This window comes from Cyclopterus lumpus, chromosome 5, assembly GCF_009769545.1.
Source record: "Cyclopterus lumpus isolate fCycLum1 chromosome 5, fCycLum1.pri, whole genome shotgun sequence".
Classification (NCBI taxonomy): Eukaryota; Metazoa; Chordata; class Actinopteri; order Perciformes; family Cyclopteridae; genus Cyclopterus; species Cyclopterus lumpus.
In genome coordinates, this window is record NC_046970.1 from 12,159,077 (window position 1) to 12,179,084 (window position 20,008).

The following is a 20,008-nucleotide window of genomic DNA, read 5'->3' on the forward strand; positions in this document are numbered from 1 at the left end:
CAGAGATGACTCATTGTTTTGTAACCAGAACATAAAAGCCTGGAGGCTGTATTGCATAAACGGATGCATTATACAGTCATTAAATCATGCAAACTTTCAGTCAATAGAAACCATACTTTTTTTGTGAAAATGAAAAAATCGCCCTCATTAGTTTGAGTTGATACATTATCCTCAGAAATTACATGTTTAGGATTTAACACTCACAATAAAGTAACTGGGTAGAAAATATACACATGAAAAGTTATTTCAAGCATAAATGAACCTCGGAACCTCAGCCACACAGTGCTTATGTTGCTGCTTATCCACAAATGGATCATTAACTGTTTAATCCTGTAAAGGTTGTAGTAGGTCAATGTAGTGACTATCCTGCTGTATGGCTCACAGTTTAGTTTAGGCAAATGTTCAGGTAAATGTACATGTGAGGGGTGGAGGAAAGACGATCTAATTTGTTTGTTACGTGATTTTTTCTTTCCACAACTCGCTCGGATTGAACTAAGATTCATGTCTCATGTCTCAACACGACACCATTCACCTTTACCTAGACATGTGTCAGGTTGGTTATAGGGACATTTCTCTGTGGAAACTACAAGCCGTGTCAAAGTAATAATCTCTCATCTTAATGATCTGCTGATCAAGTCAACCCTGATTGAACAGATTATAGAATGATCTCCATATGTAAATGAAGACTGAACATCCTGCACATGGTAAACAATGAACACCTGTTCAGCTGTTAGTGTGGTGGCCATGCAGTCTATGGTCATTGCTATAAACTCCCTGGCTCGCACACATGCAACCACCTCCTCCGGTAGGCCCTGTGGTGCAAATTAAGTGCTCCTACAGTCTCAGCACTCACAGTAGCTCTTTGCTTCTTAATATACCAACATAATCCATTCCACAGGGTCTTATGTCAACAGTTACTCTAAACAGCAAATACCCAACCCTCTTCAGTGTGTAACTATATGGATAGAAAAAGAGAAAAGAATGAGTTAGCCTGCAATATATACAACATGTCTGTATAGTTAATGTCTTTACTACTTTCTAAAATATACACCCTTTAAAAAGGATTTTAGAATTGTATTTTACTAATGGTTGAATTAATACAAAAACAGTGAGTGTTATCAAGTTATACATGTTAATATATGATGATTTCTGATAAGGAACACAATTTCTCACTTTCTGATAGCTAACAGCAAACATTAGGAAGTCACTAAGAAAAGTTAATGGTGAGTTTTACTTGTCTGTTTGTTTTTAATATGTGTATACCAAGATTCCATGAAAAGCAATACTAATGCAAAGTGGATTATTCAGGTGAAATAAAGTAAATTTAGTCATATCACTCAACATGGTTAAGAGCTATCAACTATCAAAGCAAAACCAGTGTGCTGCTTGAAGATAAACACCATCCAACCTGGCAACCCAAAATGTGGTCATGTCGGTTTTTACCTATAACGGACTTGTTTTCATTAGTAATTATTAAAGCAATTAATTACAATTATGACACCTACAAAAATTGCTTCATTAGAAAGTGGTACTGTTATAGCTAGCACTTTAGCCATTCCTTCATTTAAAAAACCCAAAAAAAACAGCTGTAGTTAGCCAGTGTGGGCCATCATTTTAGGTTTTTGTGTTATATGGAGACTTGGCAGGTGGGGGGGAGAAACAAAACACAAAGATAACAGTTTGGTGTACATTAACTTATGTGACCCCTGACAGTTACTTATTATTTATTCTACGTAAAACTGGGTGAAAAGACTCAAAGTAAACCACTTTAATTGAATGAGTTCAGTTATCGCTGGCTCACTCAGACCGGGGCCTCCGCAGTGGCTGGGGGATTGCCTTGGAGCGAAAACCACTTTTTCGCCTTTGTTTTTTTTATGGTGCCGTTTAGTTCAGCGGAGAGGGGAGGTGCGTGGAGGAGGATCGGTAAGATTTTCCAGAGAAGAAGGGGGGACTTGAGGTCGTCTGGTGTGGAGTCACGCAACTTCTCTGGTTCATTTGGACACAAAGTTGTGTGACTGACTGAGGCGCCGCGGAGAATGGAAACGAGTTAGCCCTCCTCTGATCTGCGGTCACGGCGAGGTTCGCCTTTGAAAACCTTTCCATGAGGCAGCGACAGGAACAAAACCAAACCGCTGTGTCGGTTTAATGTGAGTTGAAAAAGAGCCTCGGGAGAAGTGGAGATTAAACCGGTTTTCCTGGTTCCCTACAGCCGTGTGTGTGTTACTGAATGGTGGGGTGCTTTTCCTGTTTGACGGAGTCAACTGTCGAACACACAGACTCATCGGTAAGTTTTTAAACCACTTTCATTAAAACTGTGAATCTGTTACAGATGTCTAGCGAACTAACTTATCGTTACATCACAAGACTATTTGGTTGTTGTCTGGTTCTTTTTCTCTCTGCCAGTTGAAACTTGAGGCTCATAATGCTATTTATCCTCCATCCTTTCAAGGACAGACATAGTGATCCAGGATAATAAAGGTTATTGGTGTGGATTGAACATCCTCCAGCACTGTGCTTTAATCTGTACTGACTAACAACTGTAGGGCTAGTTATGTGGTAGTTGTGCTAATATAGGAAGGCAAGTGGCTTGCAGCTCTTAACTAAATAAATAAATAATCAATACATATTTGACTCATTTACATATAGGTTAGTCTGAACACATAGAACGTGTAACGTTATGTCTTTATAACGCCCATAGTGCCTATGTGTAACTCTATAGGGACATCCTTCATCTTGGGAAGCAAACATGTCATGTGCCTTCTGCTGGCCCACATAGCATGTAAGAAGCCTTGGGCCTGTGGTTCTACTATGAGATCCAGGCTGGGAGTGCCCCTTGGGTTTTTGGGCTATGTGATGATAGCCTACAGGTTCTGACTCTACTGGGGAGTGCAGTATGTAGTTACCCCCCCCCCCATCTACTCGACCTACTCTGTCAGCCTCCACCAGATGGTTTTGCCCCTTTGGAAATGGCAGAGAGGAAGCCCTTCCCTGCTTTTGGGGGAAGAGAGGAGGCAGGAAAGGAGAGCAGGGGTTGATGGAAGTTAGACTGCACATGTTGTTTTACTTGGTGCCTTTTAATTAGCGTGGACGCAATGGTGTCATTTTTGTCTTGTATTTTGGTTGGTATTTTGGCTGACGTCTCTTATCTTCACAGAAACGTTATTGAAAATACTTTAAGTAGCTTTCAGGAGAGCTAATGGGGAGAGTCCACAATGGGAACGGCTGATCCGCACAGCAAAGCAGGAATTCCCTTTTTATGAGGACACACTTTAATTTGAAGTCTGGGTTATGTGTTTGGATATATGCTTTCTTCTTTAAACACAAGCAGTCCCCCCCCCCCCCCCCCCCCCCCCACCCCTCCCCCCCCCCCCACCCCCACTCCCCCTTAAGACAACACAGTTGTATTCTTCTAATTAAGGTATGGCATCGATGTATATTCTGTTCTTAACTGTAGATGGCTGCATTGATGTTGTGTAGTGTAAAGTAAAAATAAAGTAAACTCTTTGGTGTACATTATGAAAGAAAACTGTCTTGAGAGCCCATATTAGAAATTACTAGTTTTAGAGATGAACTTTTGACTTTCTATGCTTTATGTACTTTATAACACAATTATTACTCAACAAATGTTAAATACTTATTATTTAGGTGAGTTTATCTCAGAGAAGCCTTTAGAATTGTTGTGTTATCACTGCAGCTCTTTTTAGGCCACATGTTCAAGCCTCTTGCGCTGTACATGGACATGTCTATGAGGAATGACTCTAAGCTTGTCATGGTAAATAAGAGCTGCGTTAAGAAAGAGCTGTGCTGTATAATCTTTTCAAGACTCATTGCTCTGGTTAATCTTATATGGAGACTTCTGTGGTTTCATTTTTTAGAAAATTCATCAATTAATGTTTTACGTCCTTGTTGTTTTTAACATGGTAAAAGGTAGCTAACATATATCAATATATTTTGTATTTACCCCACCAAAGGTGTAATTGCTATTATCCGCTAATGCAATCACTGCTGTCTTTTAAATTAATAAACAAAAAAAGCCTAACCGAAAGAAGAACTACTGGCTGAGCAGAAACCTGAGTTTGTAGTTAGACTCAGCGATGAGGGATTCCTGGGTGCCAGAAAAGACCCATTGTCACATACAAACCACATACAAACGGATACCAGTCATTTTGAAACATCCACCCATATGCTACTTATAGCACCTAAACATTGGTTATAGTTATGACATGAGAGGGGTATTGAATTGGCTTGGAAAATAAAGGACACACATGATATTTTAGGCTTGTGAGATCCCTGTAAGAGGTGCAATTATTGTTGAGTGGAATATGACAAACAGGGTTAAATGGGTGCTTTAAATGATAGAGCTGGAGATGTGCTGCAGACATATATAGGCACTGCATGGAGGTCTAAACCGCAACTGTTTTCTGACTCCCCTTTCTGCCACTACAGCAAACCTATCTACAATGTATCAGAACACAATAAGTGGCCTATCTGATTGACTTTGGCAGTCTGCTTAAGCAAATCTATTTTTTGCAAACAAACTCCCATTGAAAATAAATAAAAACATAAGTTTGATAAGAGCTAAAGACGCTGTAATTATATCATTATACCCCACTGTCATTTCCCCAGCCCGACTTCACACAGAACACAACTTGAACTGGTAGAACGTTGGTGTCTTGCTCAGGAGCACTTGTGCTCTATTAACCTAGTCTTCATCAGAAGCATATATTATCTCATACACAGTGCCACACTGTCATGCTCTCAATGGCATATAGACATCAGACTTCACCGCACCGCCTACTAAATGCTGATCTCTACCACAAACCCTAATAGAGCATTGTGGAACTGCCCCTCCTTGCTGCACACACTGTACGCTCCTTCCTCTGCTTGCTGGATCACAACTCCAACTTACTGCAGCGGAGAGTGTTTACTTGGTGTATGGATATTAGTACTAGCTATGTTAATGAACATGTGTATTTCTGATATACTGAAGACATTCATGCACAATCGAGCATGTGACTCTTCAAAAGACTCCTCATTGTGTTTCTGATATTTTGCCATGGCTCAATAAGTAGCTCTCTGTATTTTTAAGTTGAAAGGCCTCCATTGTTATTTCTAAAGTCATGCATGAGATTGAGAGATTATGAGGGAAAAACAAGTTAGATACTACAAATGAAATACTGCCACAAGTGACCGTCATTGTGGTCCATGGCCAGAAGCCAAGTTATTTGGCAGTGAGAATTATGAACATGATCTTATTTGGAAATAGGATACTTCAGTTAAAGTCCTACAACTGCCGGTGGGATTGTGACTCACATGTTGTCACTTGGACTTCTGCCAATTGTGTCTCTATGAAGCTATTAAGTGCAAATTATGAGAATTTTCAAATCTCTGAGCGCTGATCAAAATCTTGGAATTCTAAAATAAAGTGGGTTGGTTGAACTGAGTCAGCTTTGGGAGGCAAATAGTTTTGCATAAGATTCACAATTTTGGAAACTGGTCACAAATATGTGGATTGAGGAGTAAAATAAAAAACTATTTTGTTGGCCTACATTGAGGTACCAAATATCCATTGCAATATAGCTTATATGTATTTGTGTGTGTGTTTGAGTTATGAAGTTTATAGCTGGAATGAAATGTGTGAGTGGTTGAAGATGAATCTGAATTTAAAAATTCAAAGGTCTGAACAGCATTGTGACAGGAGAGGCTTGTGGCACTGATATACATTTTGCATTAATTTGTTTATTTTTGCGCAACTTGTGATCAGTGCGTCATTTTGGTTTGAATATGGCTGCATGGAGCTATATCAACATGAAATTACCAAACCTCTGAGCATGGACGTTTGGAAAAAAGTGTAAGCTGACTATCATGTGGTTCTTTGTTCATTATACAAGTTGTTACAGCACACCGAGCACAAACCCTGTGCTGAAATGGTTCCAATCACATAAGCAGAGATACAATGGCAAGTGTTATGTGTAGACAGATTACAAACTGTTTTTCATCATATTGCAAGGTTGCCTTTTCTGATGATCCGTAAAACGACCTAATTGCTCAGGTCCAGTTGTTTGTACTGACAATGCCAACTTTTGAAGCAGTGCAGATTCCCAGGTAGCGACATTGTGTTTCCCAGTCCTAAATTCTCATTTGAAATCAGGCAGTGTTGTTGTTGAGGTGAAGTGATGTTTCAATGTTGGTGATGCAATGTGTCGCAAACACAGGGGTCAGTTCCTGCTGAAAGCTGATGTTCCACTTCCTCGTCTAGTCCTCAGCTTCCTGCTGTGGAGAGACAGGAAGTTTAATAGGGGGCGATATAATGTCTTGCTCAATAGGATTCTGAGTGAAAGCAGATGTTATTGTGGTGATGAGCACACATGTATCCATGTTATCCTGTTTTATGCTTAGCACAATATGGCGTCTGCTTTAACAATCCCCATTGAGACAGTTAGCTTTATTCCTATGGTTCTTGTTGTCTAGACCCAATTGGTCTTTCAGCTGGTTGGTGGTGTATTGAAGGTGCCATAATGTATGGCTGCAAATGCATCTCACATCCTTGGTGGAGTCTTCCAAGTGAAGTTGTCAGACAGCCAGGTCATTCTCAGCTGTGGTCGTCATGTTGGAGGAGCACTCGCAGAATCCTAGGCTGTGATCACACACACCCACGCCTTGATTAAACACACCCAAATTAGCTATGGAGAACTTGTAGTCGGCCCTGCCTGTTCCTCAGCAGCTGAGCCCTCAGATCTGTGCTACTCTGCATTGTTTGTTCAGGGGGTGTATACTCTTGGGCAGGTTTTTTTAGAGCAACATCAGATTCCAATAGCTCATCTGAAGCTAATGCTTATTGTGTGTCAATGTTCCCTCTACAATACTGTAAGTGATATGTCTTCAGGCCATTATGTGTGCTTTCTTTCTTGTCTTGCCATTGGAGTCCAAGTCATTGGGGTTGCCACTTTTCAAACCTCTGCTGGTCAAACTAATCCAGGCTGGAAATGAAACAAACTTTTTAGCCCCGATCGACCATTCATCATCTTTTTGTCCCGACATAAATCTCTGACTTTTAGCGTCATCATGAGGTTGATTTTTGTGATATATTCTTTTTTGTTTTTATGGATTGTTACGACATTTATTATTTGTATTTAAATCCCCTCAAGGATACATTTGAATAACTTTGTTGATCCTCTGACTTTTCATCTAGCATTATAATTTATTCTAAATTTGAATATCGTCAAATCCTTTGCTTTATGAGCGAATGCCTGAAAAAAGATATTCCCACCCGCCTGAGCTGTACTTTGTGTTTAGCTCTAATTAGGACTTTTTCGAAAGCCTGAAATATCGCTTGCAAAAACATCAGCTTGTTAGCATTGTCACTGTAAGCATTTTATCGTGCTGATGTTAGCATCTAGCTACAGCTAAGCTAGTACAGGCTCAGCGCTGCTCGCATGGCTGTAGACTTTAGTCTTGTTGACTTGTATTGCATTTGTTGCCAGGCAACTTCAGCTGTTAGAAAACTCCGCTAGGAGGAAGCATTGGGAGGTTTAGGGGCCTGCAGGGAGCTCAGCCATTAAGATAGATAGCTCTGTTTCTAGTCAGGTACTCCTCCCTTCATCACTCACCAGCCCTCTGAAGGCAAATACTTGGCACCAATCTTACAGCAAACATACGGGATCTACCGGTCTCCTTGGCGCTCTCAGACATCTTCATGTGGTCTATTTGTCCGTCTGCATGGTTTCCTCTGAGTGCCACTAGAGGTCACAGCATGGGCCTCAGAGTCTTTGTTTTGACCCATAATGGCTCTATTCTCCCACAGCAGCAAGGACTTCCAAGCCTGCTAGACATAGGACACCATTGTGACCCATGGAAGGGTAGAGACATGGATGTGCATGTTGAGTTCAGTAAATTAAATTGGTGTTGAAATATGAAATAGTTCACACATAGTGCTCCCCTTACTGGTAAACCAAAAAAAGTGTTTTACCATTTGCAATATAAGATTTAACAATAACAAAATATATGTGGTAAAGCGGAGAAGACTGGACTTTTTATATCAGCCCTGATGACTTATTATGATTTAACTCAATATAAGCCAATCACAGAAAATTAATTCAGCTGGAAGTAACAGGAAGTTGTGGGGAAATCTTGTTAGTGACCAATCACAGGGAAGAATACCCTGATGAAAGCCACAAGCCCAAATGTGTTGGTCTTACAATAAAGTTGTTCTATCTATCTTACCATTGTTGTTGGAGTTTTGACCTCCTCACACTTTGACTTCCGACTGTCATATAAACCAGTGCTCTATAGTGTCTAATTACAGCAATTACTGTAAAAAATACATTACTGTGTAATGTGATGTGTTACTATTTTATCGACCTCAAAAATGTGTGTACAACGCTGTATTCATATTTGACATGCTTCATGTTGATTACAAGAGAAATTAAATTCAAATAATTAGATTAGCTTGAAATGTACCGTTGTTCACGTAAGTGGTGTCGATTATGTTACTTATATTTCACATACCCAGTAACAGACACTGTCTGCTGTTATTCTACTAAAGCACTTAATGTCGTTTGTTAGAGAAAAGTGTAGCAGTAAATGACCGTAGTCACTCATTTCTATTTGAATTTCACATTTCTCACAACAATAACAAGCTTAAGAGCAGAGTCAGTCACATACCATTCTACAAATGAAGCTGACTGTAGGAAGCTGGCTGGTGCAGGTGTTCATGTCCAAACCATCCAGGTGGCCTTGTGCTGCATTCATGTCATATTGGACAAGACCAACGGGGGGCAAAATAGTCAGAAGTAAACTACATATACTGAGGTTTGTCGGTGCACTTTGTAAAACCAATACATTTTTGGAAGTACACTTTAACATTTTAAAAGTTCCACAACTCCTCCTCATCAAACTGAAACAACACCAACAGAGAGACGCAGATCACAGTGAGGAGACAAAAGTCCATAACAATGAGCTTCCTCTGCCTGTCAATCCACTTTCTAACCTCTTATTCTGTTCAGGCTCACATGGGTCTCGAGTCTTTGCTTACTTGGAATACAGAAGCCAATCAATCACAAAACATCTACTACACATTTGGAGTTTAACCTGAGTGTCTTAAAACATAGAAGTACCTCTTATAGATATGGTAAGAATATGAGAACTCCACACAGAAAAAACCAACAGCCAGCTGTCATATTCAAACCCTTCTGGCTTCAAGACGACAGACAGACAGTGATAACCAATGAGCTGTCTTGCTGCCCAGACCTCTATGCAGTTTTATAATATCCAACAAAAGAGTTTGGTTCTTTCTTTTAATTCGGCTGGGGTTGATATGAAGATTATAGTCTTTATTGTATACAGAGAGCTTTCCAGCAGTGCTTGTTTTGTTTTGAAAAGTTAGAGAAGAGGATAGTTACTGAAAAAATGCAAGTGATATAGAAGCAAAGAAGACTTTCCAATAGACTCTCTTATTTTGCCATGTAAAGTAATTCATAGGCAGGACATACAAATTACACAGCCCTGTTTGAAAAGAAGGCAACACAAATGATGCACATTTCAGTGTAAAAGAGGAATTAGATTTAAAGTAGGAGAAGTTCCAGTTAAGGAAGTGGAAGTGGATAGACAGGGCTGAAAGCAAAATATCTGGCAAAGAGTAAGGAATAAAGGCAGGAGTCCTATTCCTGACTGTTTGTCTCAAGTAGAAAATGTGAGTGAGCTGTAATCGGATCTCAGCTGTGGTGAGATCATACAGGAGGCCTGCCAGTAGCCTCAGAAAGAGCAGTCCACCCATAAGCCTTTAGCCCCACTGCAGCCCTCTGTGGCTCTCTACAGGCCTGCCAGCTTAAATATCATTTTTCAAGAGTACTAGTTGGTCCTTGAAATTACAGAGGTGAAATGAGAAAGAACTACAAAAAAATGGTTGAAAGCACTGTTTTGCATACAATTTGATAGGAAAAGATGGGCTTCATGCCCTTATTCTATAAGCTTGTCGCTTTTAGTTGAAAACCCTGTATCACCAAATCTGATGATGAATAGTGAATCTCTTGGAACCAAAGGATTACGTGTTTCCTTATGAATTGACAAAATGTTCCTACTTCTTACACTAAATAAACCGTTTCACAGAGCTGAAAACCCAGTTGTTCTTAGCAAATGAAACGTCAACATTTTGGAAATACATTATTTTCACAGGAGGGTAACACCTTCTGCTCTGCAGTACTTTTTGACATAGATACCGTGTCCACTAGTTGTTATCATAATAATGTTACTGTGTGTTTGTGTGTGTGTGTGTGTGTATTTTTAATAAGCATGGGTGCCACGTAGAAAAAAAATAGTTCGATTTTTTTTATTTGTGTTAAAATCTGATAAAGTAAATCTAATTACTCTTCTCAGATGACCGACCACTTACAGCTGTCAGAGTTCATGACCCTAATAAGTCAGGGGGAACAGAGATAAGGACCAGGGGTCCTGGCACATGAATTATTGTGAGTGAATGAGTTGCTTGTGTGACTGTAGTTGCATAGCTCTGGGTGTTGAGTCTATGACAGCTGCACATACGAAGTGAAGCTATGAAGAAGTCACAGTTAACTTTTGGATTTCACATTTATGCTTGGAGTACTTTAGTTTTCTGTGTTGATGAGGACACGACACACTCTCTTGATTTCCTCTCCACTTACAGTCACCAGACCTGCTCAGATGGGGTTGAGATAACGCCACCAGAGGTTCCAACCTTGTGCCGAACTCCAGCCTCCCACATTCACCCAGAATGGCAGATCCCAACGGGCTGAGCTCTGAAGGGGCCGGGTCAGGCACGGTCGAGGTCGACGCCTGTAGTTTGGAGATAGAGAGGAAGTATGATGTCATCCCTGCCGTCATCTGCTCCATGTGTTGCCTGTTTGGCATCATCTACTGCTTCTTTGGTGAGGATCCCTGCTGGCTCACATACCTTGACATCAAGGATGCTGAAACTTAATGTTTTTGGGATTACTTCACTAAAGTTGCTCAAATATTGATACTAGTATTGGAAATGCCTCAGATACAGCCTAAAATACTGGATTGGGTATCGTCGAGGATGCGATATTGGGTTGGTATATCATTCTCAACAAAGATGAGAAAAGAAGCGATGGCTTACTTGTTAATTATAGTAAAAATAGTATCAGAACATCTCTATACATGACACACCATCATTCCACTCGTAATTTTCTCCATAGTGCAGCCTTTAAATATATTAAATCAAGTTGGCTAAACCTGCACTTTTACTTGATTTGACACACAACACTTTGTTGAGCTTCTACCCTGTGGACATTATATTCAGAGAAAAGGATAACTGTATTGGTACTGATCTGTCCAATTCCTAATTCCTCATCGTAGATCTCTCCCCTCTCTCCTCTTCTAGGTTACCGCTGTTTCAAGGCTGTCATGTTCCTGTCTGGTCTGATGTTTGGCTCCGTCATCATTTTCTTGCTCTGTCACAAGGAGCATGTGCTGGACACCCAGCTGAGTGTGGAGGCCAGTGCGGGTATCGGCCTCGGTATCGGCCTGCTGTGCGGTCTGGTCACTATGCTGGTGCGAAGCGTCGGCCTCTTCATGACTGGCCTGCTGCTGGGCCTCCTCCTGGCGGTTGCCGCCCTACTGGTCACTCAGCAGTTCTATACTCCAATCTCAGTCTGGGTCCCACTGGGTTCACTTCTGGGAACGGGCATGCTGTTTGCTGTGCTGACACTGCAGTGGCAAAAGCTCTTCACCATGCTCTCCACGGCTGTGTTCGGGGCAGCTATCATGACAGTATGTGCTGATTACTTTGTGGAGATGCTGGTTTTGGCCACGCATGTGTATGAATGCTTGCGCCTCACACCCGGTCCACCTCTCTGCTGGTACAGCTGGGTCATTCTGGGCATCTGGCCCGCCCTCAGCCTCATAGGAGTACTGGTCCAGTGGAAACTGACGGATGACAGCTTCTCACACACTGAGGGTAAGAAGGAAATAGCATGACCCTTTGAGTTTTGTTGTAGGGGAATTTAGGAACATATTCATCCAACTTCTAAGAATTACACTCAAAAGAGGAGTAAAAAAAGTTGTCACGCAACTTAGGTGTAAAATATATTTGTGTTTTGGAGATATGGAATATACTCCATTATATTTGTAAAATAGGATATCTGCGCAAAATATATGCTTTTCCTGCACTTCCTGCACCTCCTCTCCACCTATTTATATATCATATTATACTGAATATTATTATATATATATATATATATATATATACATATTGATATATATTGAAATATATATTGATATACTGAATTGTATGAATAAGATGTCCTTATTATGTCAGTGTTGGAATAAATGTTAAATATTTAACTACAAAGTAGAAATGCGTGTTTGATACTGTTTTGCATTGAATCATACTGGGATGTTTGCTGAAATTGATTGGATGACCCTACCAAAAAGAAATTCCACCAGCCGCCAGTGGTAATGGTGGTTAAAGGTCAACGTCAAAGTAACCTCACAAAACACGGTTTTGGCCATAACTCAAGAATTCATATGTTGAGTATGACAATTTCATTAAAATGTCATATGTCTAATTCTAGCTTAATGAAGCTGCCTTTGAATTTTCTCTTTTTATCTTGTAGTCGTTATTAGTCGGAGACAGAAGAGAGTCCAGCTGATGCGAATTCGAGAGAAAGACGCCAAGAAGCGTCAGCAGGCAGGTGGGCAGGAAGGCACGTACCGCCGTAAACCCACCCCAGTGAAACGTTACGCTGGGGATCTACTGGCACCGGTCAGTATCACGCATGGCGTGTGCTGTAGATGCTCATTATTGTGTTTTTATGGCATCAGTTATACTAGTGAGCCTAACAGATGCATCCTTGTCAAGTTGACGCCACCGTTTTTGTGTACCTGACTCATCTCTCCATGTGTTGTTCTTCTTAGAGCTACCTGCAAAGTCTGCGGGACAGACAGATGGGCACAGGTACTTCCCTTAGCAGCCTGGGCACTGCCAACCACACCATGATTGACTTGGACTATGACACCGGGTCCACCGCACCCCTTACAGCTACAACCCCAGTCGTCAGGGTCTGAGCAAAAGGGACTACGTAGAGCTCTCTGGTTCTCCAATTTTGTCTTCCTAACATAGAGTAGAAGCAACAAACTGATACCCTCAGCTAAAAGGTTTATTGTGCCTTTAAATTGATTTGGTGAAAGAGAATGCTGCTTTTTGGGGAGAAGTAAGAGGTGTCACCTGTTTGGTGAAAGCTATAATATAACCACTACAACTACTGTGTTTCTCAGAGAAACACTTAAAAACAGATACTAACAAAGTAAGGTCCTCAATTGTTTTCATGATGTATTTAATACATAAATAGCAAGTACTAGCCTCAAAAACGGTTGTATTGCTGTTATGGTAGTGAAGTGACAAAGAAATGTGTTTTACATTACATGTACTGTACTTAAAAAGTTGCCATGAAGTGTTGTTATTACCTGTTTTACTTGTTTAACTGTGTGCTCGTAGGATTTGTGAACGTTTTTCATTAAAATGACTATTTGTTTAAATGGAGTTTGGTTTGGTGAGAGTAAAATATGACAGATTGATACATGTATGACAAAGTGAAGCAAACAATATATAATACTTTGTATTTCCCGTCAGAATAGAGTAGGTGAAAAACTTAGACTGTGGTGTATGATTGTGGAGTGAACCTTTTATCAGTTAATTTATGTATTGACCAAGTACATGATAGGGTTAAAAAAGGACAAAAAAACAAAGCATGTTTGTTGTTATTTGTAGATTTTTAAAGAATTATCCATTGTGATGTTTGAATTTTGCAGGGACAATGCACTTGTTACCTGAATCTGTACATAACTGTTGATAGAAATTGCAAAGATAAATAAATGTGTTTCATACAAAACCAGTTTTCACTCATTGATTGACTCAGATTAATCACACTGTTTGTCTCTTTTGGCTCTTAGCAACACTGGCAGCATTTCTCACCCAGCTTTTCATGGGCAATAAAGAGGTCATGGGGAGGATTTCCTACTCTGTAATTGGTTGGGGTTGTCACGGTGCCTCCAAAGTTTTGTCTTTTTTGCAGACAACACAATGCAGACTGGCATTTCATCATAATGAATGATACATTTCATTGTTTAATCGTAGAAAAAAAAAAAAAAAACTTTAATCATGATATAATTGAAGTGTTTAATAACATTATATTGTTTAAGAGCACTGAAAAACATTTAAAAGAGTTGCATGATGCATGTTAAAAAACATTCTGAACAGGAAGTGCACACACATATTACATCTTACTGAAAGTATTAACACACATAATTCAACACATATGTTTGAGAGAAACAGAAGGCCTCCCTTGATTTCTCCCTGAGATCATACAAAAGCATAATTCTTGCAGACACAAAAGTACACATATGTGCGCAAGGAGTAAGACTGACAGAAATCCGCCTGCCCCAGAGGTAAGGACTAGTTTGGTTGAAATCAGATCCAGTGAAATAAAATCAATTCCCACACTATTTTTTTTTCATGGTAGATTCAACTTACAATCAATCACAGCTGTTGAGGTTGCCTGGTTGTCAAAGCCTCTGAAGTGGAACCAGCATCCCTAACGTGGACTTCTTGACACATGCTGCCCCCTGATGGTCGGCCCTTAGCATCGCATCCAGCGTTCCCTCTTGCTCAGTGGGTATCCTCTGTCAACACTCAGCAGCTTATTCACACGCCAGTACTCATCTCCCTTAAAGAAGAAGATGTTGCCATTGGTCCAGGTGAAGGCTGCATCCGGACTGGACGGCACTCCAGTGAAGAGCATGGAGAGCGGTTTGGGGTAGAGACTTAGGTCAGTGTACTTCAACTCATCCCACTGCCAGTGCTCTGAACCCTAAACAGGCAGACAGCAGAGACAAACAGAGATAACAACTAAATGTTTCTGCAAGAAGAATATTTGTGTGACATGTTTAAATGCCGACCATGTTTTGATACCTTGATAAAGACCAATTTCTTGTTCTTCTCCAGGTAAAGGGCTGTATCAATATTAGAAGGGATTCGTTTGACCTGTTTGGGGTAGCCGTAGTCCAGCAAGAACATGGTATACCTCCAGATTTTATTGTCTGTGACCAGAAACAGTATAAATAGTCACACATTTAAATCAGTTGGAGAACAGAAGATCGCTTAACAGAAGTATTGGACAACTGTACCTTTCAAAAAATATGTCTTGTTGGTTCTTTGAGAGTGCACTGCAGCATCCAAGTTTCCAGGGAGGGAACGCCAAAGCCTGTCAATCTTTATTGGTGTGTTGTGTCCCAGATCAGAGATTGTCCAGACGTAATCACCACTAAAAGCAAAGGTTTTCCTCCATGGACCTGAATAAACATACAGTAAGGTACTCTGTGACACAATTTGAGATTCTGCTGTTGGACTAAAAAAGTGTTGATGTAAAGTCAGGGTACAATGCAAACAGGTTCTTCTCCTGTAATTACTCTAGCAACAGCTAATCTATAATTTACCTAACATGATGGCATCCAGTGGGGCAGTGCAGGGGTCAGGGATGTTTTCAGTATCACGGCTGCTTTCTGTGGGAAACAGTCTGTCTGGAGTAGTTGGACTGGCTAAGGTGCTGGTGATGCGTTTACCTAAACAACAGAGAAGGTTTAGGATCTATGCTTTCCTTATTTTGACATAACATACAATGACTCAAAGTCATGCAATCACATGAAGTGTCAGGTCAAGTTATAGGTACAGATGTATGCAAATTCATAAATTATGATACAATACACTTGATACAAAATTGACAGCTCTGATCTACTCCAGTGGGCTGTAATGCACTCACCATATAACAGCTGGATGCCTCTGATATCATCTGTATGCAGCCTGAAATTGGAACGGTAACCAGAATAGACTGGAGCCATCAGAGCGCTTCTGAACTGAGAGTGGCCCAGGCCAAGGGCGTGGCCAATTTCATGGGCAGCCACAATACGCAGATTAGTACCATAATATGTTCCCTCAGTCCAGAACTCATCCTCATCAAAATGGACAATACCAGATTCTGGTGCCTCAGCATGGGCGAGTACATGACCTGCAGGTGGGAGAAATAAACAATTTAAGTTTGTGTTTCAGGGCCCAAGCTATATCTATATATCTATATAAAAAACTGACCACGGCCATCAAATGGGAGGGAGCAGTAGCCGTCTTTCTTATGAAAGGCAATCCTGATGTCTGCTCTGCCATAGTTGACCTCTCTGAAGGTCAAAGGAGCCACATCACTCCAGTACTTGAAGGCAGAGTGGACGGCCATCTTGACCACAACCTTCTTCATGTCAGGGCTGTAGTTGTAGATGCGGTAGGTTAGACTCCTCTTTCTCCAAAGACCTGAAATAGAAGAATCCTTTTTTTTTGAGTATCTACAATAAAATCAAAAAGTTTTCCATATTTGTCTGTCAGACCAGAAATAAAAATAAGAATGATATTGACATTTTAATGATATACTTTACTGTGACTGTGTGTACTTTCTATGACATACCATATTGTGGCTTTTTTATATTCTCATTTTATACTTTGACTTTATTTATGACATTTTAATTAAATACTATACCATGACTTTTTTCCTTTTCATTCATGCTGTATGTTACGTTTTGACATTTTAATCACTCTTTGTAACTTGTTTACATCATACTACACCATGATTGATTGATACATTTGTTGTGACACAATATACTAGCTATTTTTGACACATCATAGTAATAATAATAATAATTTCATAATATTGATCATTGACAATTTTATGTCCCACAGATGTCAAAGTTAAAACTACAAAACTTTTTAACACATAACTTGTGCCCAATTCATTTAACCTGTGCAGTTAAACCTGTGCTGTTATTTTCTTGACTCACCCATCAGCCTGTATTTGTGATGTTTCTTGTTGAAGGGGTCTTCCATGCCACATCGCGGCTGTCTCATCAGTTCCACAGTAGCTTCATCTAATTCTCCAGTAGGTGGCAGATCATTCACCCCCTGTAAAACCCTGGAGACAAGAAGTGATCAGACATCTGCAAACTGAGGGCTGCTCACATCCTCCTTTACTCTATCTGCATAGCTACTAACTTATAGTAGCTATGTATGTTTACCCTGAAATGGCATTAGTCTATTTTACCTCAGAGCTTCAATGACCTCTTCCAGGTAATGAGGGTCCTGTGGATCAGCCGGGTCATTCAGGTAACCATACTGCCTCAAATAGGCCTGCGAAACAAAAGCAGACAATAAGGCTCACTTAAAAGAATACTGTTTATATATTAAGCATGTATAAATCTTGTTGTTGAGATAAATACAATTGTGAATGTATGTTTAAAAAGTTACAAAACACCTTTACCTTTGCTTCATCGAATTCTGTCCATTGTGCCACTTCACAAATAGCTCCTCTGAGGTTGAGCAGCAACAGCAGCAGCATCCATGTGTAGTCCATATTCAGGTTCTCAATAATCCAGGTTGGATGTTCAAAGCCTGAAAAGTCCCACAGCAGACTGTTCGTTCTCAGAGTGCTCCAGCAGTTTTTAACTCAGCCCGGCGCATGAGTCAGCCCTGTTGCTGCGATGATCCATCCCTGAAGAATGAGGATTACAAGAGAAGCCAGTTGACATCCAGCCAACAGCTGTTTGGAGAGGATTCAGAGCTGCAGCAGTGGTCTACACACTCAACCGCTTTAGAGGGTCAAATAGTGTTTAACTCTATGAAAAGAGGTCAGTCACCCTGAACCAAACTATCACTATAACAGGTTGGGATTACAGTTCAATTGTGCGCCTCCCCTTCCACATTCGTGTTGTCCCCACACCTATCTCATCTAAGAGAAATGCTGTATGTATGTCTCCTACTAAAACACAACTCCATCATTGGACCCATTCATGTGAACAAAGGATAGATCAGATAAACTAAAGGTATGCTGTTACATACTGACAACAACAATATTTCCTTTTGTGTAAAACAAATGTGGTCTGAAACATTTCAAAGCCCAAATCAAGGTTAACATTCAAATTGTCACCTGACCACCAAGATACAAAACACTGGTTTGTCATATTATTTTGAAATTGATTGAAGAGTGTTTTAATAGAAAACACCAGGCAGCAACTAAATCGAAAGCTATCAATCTTTCCTGACAAGTTTGTTTATTTCCATCACATCAGCACTCGTCAATCATTTTAAACATCATTAGTTAATTACAAAACAAATGCTTGCTTTTTATTATTAAAACAGCCTCAATCAAAATGTTATAGATTAACAATACCTCACATCACTAAGTGACATAATAATAACAAAGTTGTTGAATCGCTCTCAGGAAATCACCAGAGAATGATTACCCAGACCTCATATTTACTGTATGGTTCAGTCTTGTTGCTCTTAACAAGCTAATAAAACTCATAAAAGTTAAAGTAAGCTATATTACTGGAACACTCGCTTTCCCAGCTGCTCAGCCCCAAAGACAGACAAGCAACCAGCTGGTGAGAGTCTAGCATCTAGCAAGCATAACGCCCAAATATTTTCTTTTGACAGAAGTGAGTGAAAATATAACTTTAATTCCCCAGGTGGTCATAAACTCTCCTCCAAAGAGTGTCTGAAAGGCATCAGTGTTAGTTGGCTTGTTGCTGTTCCTCATCCCCAGAGTGGACAAAACTTGAATGAATAGAGCTTTAAGTGAAATTCTTAATTTTAACACAATTCATGTGGTCTCAAAAATTAGAGACGGATATCTATTATTATTCCTTATTCTGGCATATACTGATCAGAAAATGTTTTGGAAATAAGCTGCAGGTTTATATAAGATAAGCATGTCTCAACAATCATGCTTTCAATATGGGTGGTTGTGTATTACATAACCTTTAGTTTGTAAATAATTAAGTCAAGAGGAAAGAACTAGGAATTTTTGGTACCAATTCTTGCTTGTTGTAGTGGCATATTTTAGATCAGTTTGCAGTTGTGTAGAATATAATTCTACATAGTTTATAAGTATCTCATTGTGGAAGACTGAAGGTTGATATTGTCTTGTAAAATTAAAGACTTGAATGTGAAGACGTAAAACCTTATGGATTACGGTAATGTGGGATCAGATGACAGCAGACTGTTGTGTGTGGAGTTGGTATAAATGTTAGAGCAGCTGGTCTCAAGATGTGAGTGCATGGTTAACGATTGGCATCGTACCGCCTGAGACTTCAACCTGAGGAAACATACTAACACTAAGGGTTTGTCTTTGTATGCCAACAGCCAATGTTCTCTTTCAGATTTTCCTAGCTACTGTGCTGTTATGATGTCATGATGTATTCACAAATTGGCATTAAACTAAGAATCCCTCAAGCCGACAACGCTTTTTCTTATATAAACTTTGATCATTTTCAGTCTGTTCATTCCCCACCAGATCACAACTATCACACAGACACATTAAACCAAAGCTTTAGTGCACTGGTTTGCATTACCACCAATGTGACACAAATGTCTTTATTTGCTGACCGAAAGAGGAATACAACTAAGTCAGCTTCATCTGTTTCCTGTCTATTTGTCATTGTTGACACAATCCTTATTCCTGACAATGGAAGAAGTGGGAGTACAATGCAGGGTTATGTTATTACACAGCAGCATGATAGTGTTTGAAGCACGCAGGGTAAACAGAGCATGTAGAACATTTGGTCCAAAAGATATAGCTTGGTACCACAAATTTCTAATGTCTCATCTGCTACTGAAGAAAGCGGATATTAGTCTTTTATTTTGTCTGACTTAGACTTCTGTCATTTCTTCTAAGTATTAGTGAGCAATGCATGTTTACATCCCAGTGCACACACACTCACAGCATTGTCAGGAGTCTGAACCAAGACACTACATCAATTCTCAGTAGGGGTCAGCTGCAGAACTACATACATGTGTTTTCTCTATCTGGACAACAAAGATCTGCTTACCAAACCTTTTAGTCATTTATGAGTCAAGAGACTCATAAATGACACAACTAAAAGTTTATAACAAATGTGATTGGCAAACAACTTCCACATA

At 40.0% G+C, this 20,008-nt stretch overlaps 2 protein-coding genes across 2 annotated transcripts; one reads left to right on the forward strand and one right to left on the reverse strand.

Moving 5' to 3' along the window:
* Positions 1–1,831: 1,831 nt before the first annotated feature.
* On the forward strand, positions 1,832–13,713 carry LOC117731418 (transmembrane protein 198-like). Its single transcript, XM_034533779.1, has 5 exons — positions 1,832–2,284; positions 10,661–10,901; positions 11,378–11,953; positions 12,612–12,760; positions 12,913–13,713. The coding sequence occupies exons 2-5, from the start codon at positions 10,748–10,750 to the stop codon at positions 13,060–13,062; spliced, it is 1,029 nt and encodes a 342-aa protein (XP_034389670.1). The 5' UTR covers positions 1,832–2,284; positions 10,661–10,747; the 3' UTR covers positions 13,063–13,713.
* A 555-nt stretch (positions 13,714–14,268) lies between these two features.
* mmp19 (matrix metallopeptidase 19) lies at positions 14,269–17,476 on the reverse strand. Its single transcript, XM_034533365.1, has 9 exons — positions 17,349–17,476; positions 17,133–17,218; positions 16,873–17,003; positions 16,139–16,351; positions 15,813–16,058; positions 15,490–15,615; positions 15,181–15,345; positions 14,966–15,093; positions 14,269–14,864 (listed from the first exon to the last, which is right to left on the reverse strand). The coding sequence occupies exons 1-9, from the start codon at positions 17,439–17,441 to the stop codon at positions 14,634–14,636; spliced, it is 1,419 nt and encodes a 472-aa protein (XP_034389256.1). The 5' UTR covers positions 17,442–17,476; the 3' UTR covers positions 14,269–14,633.
* Between the last annotated feature and the right edge of the window lie 2,532 nt (positions 17,477–20,008).

Excerpts from the sequence above, each read along its gene's own strand:
- LOC117731418 (XM_034533779.1), top strand. The coding sequence starts at position 10,748 with ATGGCAGATCCCAACGGGCTGAGCTCTGAAGGGGCCGGGTCAGGCACG. Across the intron at positions 10,902-11,377 it reads CATCATCTACTGCTTCTTTG|GTTACCGCTGTTTCAAGGCT; the intron begins GTGAGGATCCCT and ends CTCCTCTTCTAG. Across the intron at positions 11,954-12,611 it reads CAGCTTCTCACACACTGAGG|TCGTTATTAGTCGGAGACAG; the intron begins GTAAGAAGGAAA and ends TTTATCTTGTAG.
- mmp19 (XM_034533365.1), bottom strand. The coding sequence starts at position 17,441 with ATGGACTACACATGGATGCTGCTGCTGTTGCTGCTCAACCTCAGAGGA. Across the intron at positions 17,004-17,132 it reads GAGGTCATTGAAGCTCTGAG|GGTTTTACAGGGGGTGAATG; the intron begins GTAAAATAGACT and ends TCTTGTCTCCAG. Across the intron at positions 15,616-15,812 it reads AGGCATCCAGCTGTTATATG|GTAAACGCATCACCAGCACC; the intron begins GTGAGTGCATTA and ends TCTGTTGTTTAG.